This window comes from Dermatophagoides farinae, unplaced genomic scaffold (genome assembly GCF_024713945.1).
Source record: "Dermatophagoides farinae isolate YC_2012a unplaced genomic scaffold, ASM2471394v1 contig2, whole genome shotgun sequence".
Lineage (NCBI taxonomy): Eukaryota > Metazoa > Arthropoda > Arachnida > Sarcoptiformes > Pyroglyphidae > Dermatophagoides > Dermatophagoides farinae.
This window is the reverse complement of record NW_027461517.1, coordinates 88306-95865: the sequence shown is the minus strand read 5'-3', so window position 1 is coordinate 95865 and position 7560 is coordinate 88306. Positions and strand designations below refer to the sequence as shown.

Here is a 7560-nt window from a genome sequence, read left to right as displayed (position 1 = left end):
ATATCGACTTGGATTCGTCAGTTTTAACAAATGTGTTGGAACTGTATGTCGCGAGCCCAGTATTTCATCGATTATCTGGTCCTACTAAATCTGCTCATGAAGTTTCCATAGCAAAAAGCTGGTACAGAGATCACATCCCGCAAACAGAAAAGTTCAAAGTTTCTAAAAGCGCCAAGCAACTGCTTAAAATATGGACCAAGTGCTGTATTAAAAACAGAAGATTGACGGTAAAAAAGAAAGCCAGTCTTTTGAGCTTATTGGAAAAAACTCCGTATTTTTCCAAAACAGAAATGGACTGGCTGGAAGTTGCTTTATCAGTTTGCAAGCAAGGCCATAGAATACTGAATTTGCTTTTGCACAAGAGAAATCTGCAGTTTCTACATCTTGATTATAATTTCAACATACGACCGACTAAAACTCTTACTACCAAAGAAAGAAAAAAAAGTCGATTTGGAAATAGTTTTCATTTGTGCCGTGAGTTATTAAGAACATTAAAAATACTTTGCGACGCGCACGTTCAATATCGAATACATCGAATCAATGCGTACCAGTTGGCCGATTGTATTCAATATACGTTAAATCATATGGGACATATTACTTCAATTTACAGATATAAATATAGAGTATTACGCCAAATTAAAAAATGTAAAGCCATTAAAAGGTTGGTATATGCCAAATTTAATACGCCCCCGCTAAAAAAAGGCCCAGGTGTTGGTTTTTGGATTCAATCGTGGAAAACGTGGGTTACTTTCATTCGTGGGATTTTGCCTTTATTGACAGATTGGCTTGGAAACTTGTTGCTGAGAACTTTTGAAGGAAGAAATACTGTTAAAACCGCGAAAGTAGTTTCTAAACAAAGAATCGAGGCGTACAGCAATCTGGAAATGAAGGCTGCTGTAATACGTGAAATTTCTCAATTAATACCACTGTCTTTGCGAGAATCAAAATCAAAACTAATTCTTGAGCATCTTTCTGAAACTTGGAGATGTTGGAAAGCAAATAAACATTACGACCTTTCTATCTTGCCAGAACCAATTGCCAAAGTAATAGAAAGGTACATTATTTTGAAGAGTCAGTGGTGGACTAACTACGCGTTAATATTGCGTAAGAGAATGTTGCGAGGTGTGATAATTCCAAAAGCCGTAGCAAAAAAAAACCTCGGTAGGTTGGCTCGACTTTATGTTAAAGAAGAACATGAAAGACAAAAAACGTATCTCGCTCAAGGGCCTTTTATTTCGATTACGGATGCACTTAAAATGTATAACTCAATGGCATATTGGCTACAGTTACAAGGATTTCAACAAATTACTTTTCCAAATTCAAATTACAAACATAATAATCAAATATTGACTTTGGCTCTAGACAGATTGCAAGAAGTTTATTCAAGTAACTCTTCGTTAACGTCTTCTCAAAGAAATTGTTTGGAGATGATTGAGAAAGCGAGAGAAAATCCAATCGAAACGTTACTGAAAATTAAGAAATATTTTTTAGTTCAGCGTTCATATAAAGAAATCGTTCTTGACTTTAATGAAACAGGAAGCGACATAGTGCCAATTTATCAGGTCGACGCGTTTGAATCTATTGTCGACGCCTATCTTGATCAATATTTATGTTATGAAGCTGATGTCGCTGAGTTATTCCCTGACTGGATTAAACCATCGGATACTGAACCCAACCCTTTGATGATATATAAGTTTGCTACCGAAATTAATAGAATTCCAAAGATTTGGGATACAGAAAACGGCTCGCGAGTAGCGCTGATGAGAGCTAAATTATGTAAGCTGGCTAAATATGTTGATCTGACATTACTTAATCGACTACTCAGATTGATTATGGACAATAGTTTGGCTGATTATATTTCGAGCAAATTTAACGTAGTGTTGGCTTTTAAGGATATGTCGTACACAAACCATTTCGGAATGTTGCTCGGTTTACAATTTTCATCTTTCGTTCTTCAATTTTACGGTTTGGCATGTGATCTACTAATTCTAGGTATAGAAATGGCCGATAAATTACACAAGGGAAAACTCGAAAATCTTCCTAAGGAAGAGGTCAAGAATTTCACTAGTAACGACCCAGACATTAAACTTCCAATTGTTGCATATCGACGTTATTTAGACGAAGTTTTTATTCTCATTCATATTTCTGAAAAAGACTCAAATGAAATAGTTTGTCAATATGTTCAAGAAAAATCTGATGTTTTTTCAGATAATAAGCTTCTTTTTGATGACTCTTGCCAGTTAATATGGCCTGAATCTTATAGAATGAGGTTTGTAGCCGAAGATTTTCGACTAGCAAACGTAGTTTATACTTTTATCTCAGCTCGTATTCCAAAATATGTAGCTGAAATTTGCGCTTCAGATTCATTTGTCTCTATTTATTCTGCAGAGAATCCGAATCTTTTACTCAAGATGTGTAATTTCGATTTACGTTTTTTGCCACGTTGTAGAGAATCCGACATACTTAAGTTAAGTTCTGATATCGATGTGGATCCAACAAGTATAATTTCCACTTCGTCAGCATTTTGGCCTTTGCATTCTATCGATAATGAAGTAATTGCAACTTTATATTTAACGATTTCTAAAGAAGGCATTCATGAATTTGAAAATAGAATTCGCAATATTCTGCAATGCACAACAAATGCTACATTCACTAAAGTGGCTGCAAAATGGAATACTACTTTATTAAGTATGCTTGCGTACTATAGAGAAGCTGCGGTGACTAGTGAACGAATGTTGGATTTAATAGTTAAATCTGAAAACAAAATTCAAGTAAGAATTAAGTCGGGACTTAACAGCAAAATGCCTTCTAGGTTTCCACCTGTTGTTTTTTACGCGCCTAAAGAATTAGGTGGTTTAGGTATGCTCTCCATGGGTCACGTTTTGATTCCTTCGGCTGATTTGAAATATAGCAAACAAGTTGAATCCGTAATCACCCATTTTAGAGCTGGGTTAGGAGATATAGAAACAAATTCTGTCATTCCTAATTTATACCGATATATTAATTCGTGGGAAACTGAGTTTAATGACAGTGTTATTGTGTGGAATGAATATTTGTTAAAAAGAAAGCTTTGTACAATCGAAAATCGTAAACTATCGCTTGAAGACGTGAATGATATTTGGGATAGAGGGTTACCGAGAATCAATGTTTTGTTTCAAAAAAACAGATTTTTGTTGTATTACAATAGAGGTTGGCGCGCTCGAGCCGAGTTTGTGAAATATCAAACATGTAAATGGGTTTTATTTTATTGGACATCTCAATACTTCGATGGCAGACTATGGAATTTGAACAATTACCGTACAGATATTATCCAAGCGTTGGGCGGAATAGAATGTATTTTGGAGCATTCGCTGTTCAAAGCAACTTTTTTCTCTTCATGGGAAGGTTTGTTTTGGCAGCGAAATCAAGGGCTTGAAGTAGTGCTTAAGTGCAAAAAATTAACAAATGCTCAGCGCAGCGGTTTAAATCAAATTCCAAATAGACGTTTCGCTTTATGGTGGAGTCCTACGATTAACAGAGCTAATGTATATATAGGTTTTCAAGTACAACTAGACTTAACAGGAATATTTATGCATGGTAAAATACCTATTTTGAAAATTTGTTTAGTCCAAATCTTCCGGGCACATTTATGGCAAAAAATCCATGAAAGTCTGGTAATGGATTTATGTCAATTATTAGATCTTGAAACATTGAATTTGAAATTGTCTTCTGTAAAGAAAATGAGTATTCACCCACGAAAGAGTTATAAAATGAACTTCTCCGCCGCAGATATATTACTAGAAACTATTAACCCTGTATTGTTGTCTGAACCTAGTTTGCTTTCCAAAGAAGACGCGTACGCCAGTAATCCAGATGATGCTCGCAATTTATTCATAGACATTCAACTTTGCTGGGGAAACTATGATACTCACAACATAGAAAAACACTCAAAAATAAAATATCTAGATTACACGACGGATGCCGTTACTTTATACCCATGTAAAAACGGAATCGTTATTGGTTTCGATTTAGCTTACAACATCTACAGCGCGTACGGAAGATACTTCCACCGGTTTAAACCGTTTTTACGTGACGCATTAGAAAAAATGAATCGAAATAATCCTGCTCTTTACATTCTTAGAGAAAGAATAAAAAAGAGTCTACAACTGCATTCCAACATGCCTGACCAAATGAAATTCACTACAATCAACCTTTCTGCCATGTTGAATAATCAGTCAGCATGGTTTATTGACGATAAAAACGTGTACCGAGTTTCAATACACAGAACGTTTGAAGGAAATTTAGCGACTAAACCAGTAAACGGAGCTATATTTATTGTCAACGCAGCAACAGGTGAGCTGTTTTTGAAAATAGTACATTCAAGTGTTTGGGCAGGTCAAAAGCGACTGTCTCAGTTGTCTAAATGGAAGGCTGCTGAAGAAATTAGTTTATTAATTCGTTCAATGCCGGTTGAGGCTCATCCTAGTGAACTAATCTTAATTAGAAAGAGCACAATGGATCCCATTGAAGTAAATTTACTTGACTATCCTGACATTCAAATAAAACATAGCGAGTTAGACTTGCCTTTCGCTGCGTTAATAAAGGTACCCAAGCTTCGAGCTTTAATTGACGCAGCTGAGAAATCTGAGTTACATATTTACAATATTTACGACGATTGGTTGAATGAAATATCTGCTTACACAGCGTTTACTCGACTTTTGATCATTTTAAGAGCTGCTTTAGTAAATACAGAAGAAACTATTAAGCTTTTAAATGAAAATATGAATCCAAATTCCCCTCATATTTGGCCTACGTTGTCATTGGATTTGTGGGAAAAGCTTGAGTCTGAGTTAACTGATATTGTCCTCAATAACTATGCGATAAGAAACAATATCTCGGTCAGTAGTTTGTTGCAATCAGAAATACGTGATATTATTTTGGGAGCCAGTAACATGAACGCCACGGCTAACAACGCAGAAGCCCAAAAAATTGATAGTTCTAAAGGTGTATCTACTGATGCGTCTGTGAAGGCTTTTAAAACTTCGAATGTACATGGTCAAAACATTATTGTGGCGACGCAGACTGATTACGAGTCTCAGAAGTTTTCAGGAAATACCAGCTGGAGAATCCAAATACAAGACAGTCGCATATTACCAGCGATTGCAGCCAATATTAAAATTGTTCAGTCTTGCAGTGATGTCGCTGGAGCAAGCAAGTTAGTGATATGTTCTAATTTACTGAGCAAATTTGTTAAGGCGGGATCTTTTTCAGCGAGCATAGGAGCATACATGTTCGGCCACAAATCAAGTGACGAAATTTGGAATGTCACCAAGTTTTTAATTCCTCCCCAGTACGGTACAAATGAGTATGTTGTTTTGTGTGCTAGTGATCCGACTCACGCGCTATTATCTGATCAAGCTTGTTTTGGATTTATAAGAACTTCTGCTTGGAACACACTTCCCAACAAGCAAGACTTGCTTGTTTTCAGACAAATGCTTGATCCAAACAAAGATAATTTTGGCTCACTGGCCATCAACAACTGTTGCTTGTGTATTTTGCAACTGCTTACTACTGGAGTGCAGGTCGCCTCATATGTTTTGTCTGAGAAAGGCATAAGTGAAGTTTTAAGAGGCAATCCCATAAAAGAATTTGAACAAGGCTTTTTCAATGAAATCGAAAGTGAGGTAGACACGAATAATAAAGGAATATTTTTCGTTCCACAAACAAAGATTTGGAACTTCAACTGGAACTCTTTTGGTTTTTCCGCAATCGAAAACGTACAATACATTGTAATGCCTCCAACCGATTTTTATGAAAAACGCAGCCGTGCTGTGCACTTCCTAAGTTTTGCCTTGGGAAAAGGAGAAGCAACAGAAGCATCTGCCGAAGAAAATTTGAAGAATGACTTTGAGTCTCCGTTGGACCCAACTTATTTTTAATAATTTATTAGAATCAACTGCAATTTTGATTCTGAGACTTGTTTCACGTTTTTATAAACATATTGATTAATATAGATACAAGGAACTATTATAAATATTACGAATATCAGTAACCCTACTGTAATTTCCGTACCTGTGTGATAAAATGCAGCTGTGAAAAATTGTGACCACGAACATAACAAAGTACAAAAAATCAATATCAAGCGCGCAATGGTATTATAAAATAGTTTAAACTCATCGCTAAATAGAATTTTAAACTTCAATTTATCATAGCTCAATTCTCTGATTTTAATAGTTACAATGTCTACGCATGCTTTTAAATCATTTTTTATCGAATTCTGTTCATAAAAAAAAAGATTGAGTAGAAGCGTAAGAAGAAAAGTAACTAGAATAGCGTGGTCAGAAGTTTCAAACCTCTGAATTGAGTATGGTGACACGTAATTGTTCAGTTTCATTAGCAATTTTTCTACCGGTGCAGAAGATAAAATTACGTTTGATATTAAGAAATATACAATAAATATTCTGTACAACATTAACAAAACCACGTAAATTAAATATTTCGACGGAAACGATAAATTTGCGTATTTAAGTTTCAGTAGTTCAATGAATTCTTGACGACATGTGCTGCTTGTCAGTAGTTTGCGGACATAAAAGTAATCGGTGTATATTTTAGTTGTAATGATTTTACGCCAAAAAGTCCACCTGTTGACGTTTGAACCATTTCCAGATGACTGACCTGTAACTTTGCCAATGCTTTGAGAATCATCGTAATGATATTTTTTATCGGTTAAAAAACTCTTTTGGTTATATTTGCTTGCTTTATCATTGTTTGATTCATCAAATTTTGATTGATTGTATAGAAAGCAGTAGTAGCTAAGTAAAATAATAAAAACGTTGCCTAATAACGATTCAAGCAAATTACGTACAAAAAAGTAGCCAACGTAGCCGGGATACACAATGCCCAAAGATTTTGTAATTATAGATTGGATTTTTTTACGAAGATATTCACTCTCGACATCCCCATCCCAAGCCAGCAAACACATTTTGTTTTTGCGAATTTCAAATAATTCTATTTCCTTGAACTTGCAAAAGTCACTATTTATAGAAAGAAGCTTCTTTATTTTTTTATCGGACAAGCTATTATGTTCAATGGAACAAAAATCTCTACCTTTTTGTTCTAGCTCTGTGATATTTTTCATAGAAGATTCAAAACAAGTAAGCAGCATGTTGTGGTTTGTATTGTAGTACCAGTCACCTACTGAGAGCCATTTTCCTGTGTTTAAAAGTAACCCACAAAAAAAAAATGAGCCCGATATTAACGGGGCGAAAACCAAGCTGTAGTAGTTTAACATCCTTTTGAAATGTATTAGTTATCTGACCAGTAGTTTAGCATTGAATCTCAAAACTTTTTTTTTTATTTATTATTTTAAAATTAAATCTGTGTTTACTGCAGAAGGCTGGGACATTTGTAATCGATTATATCATTTCATTTCAGCAAAGGAATTGCGTATGTATTGAATTTTTATGTTAAATAAGTTTATATCGCTTTTTTATTTGCAGGAAGCTAGTATTTTTCTAATATGGTTTGTGCATCAATTAAATAGCAGAACGCTTACCAGCAAAACAATTACCTGATAAAGTT

The 7560-nt window shown here is 35.0% G+C and overlaps 1 protein-coding gene across 1 annotated transcript; it reads left to right on the top strand.

The window, feature by feature from the left end:
* Window positions 1-2000: 2000 nt before the first annotated feature.
* On the top strand, window positions 2001-6059 carry LOC142597946 (uncharacterized). The gene is made up of 2 exons (XM_075734945.1): window positions 2001-4877; window positions 5994-6059. Exons 1-2 carry the CDS (start codon window positions 2001-2003, stop codon window positions 6057-6059), a joined length of 2943 nt encoding a protein of 980 aa, XP_075591060.1.
* Window positions 6060-7560: the final 1501 nt, after the last annotated feature.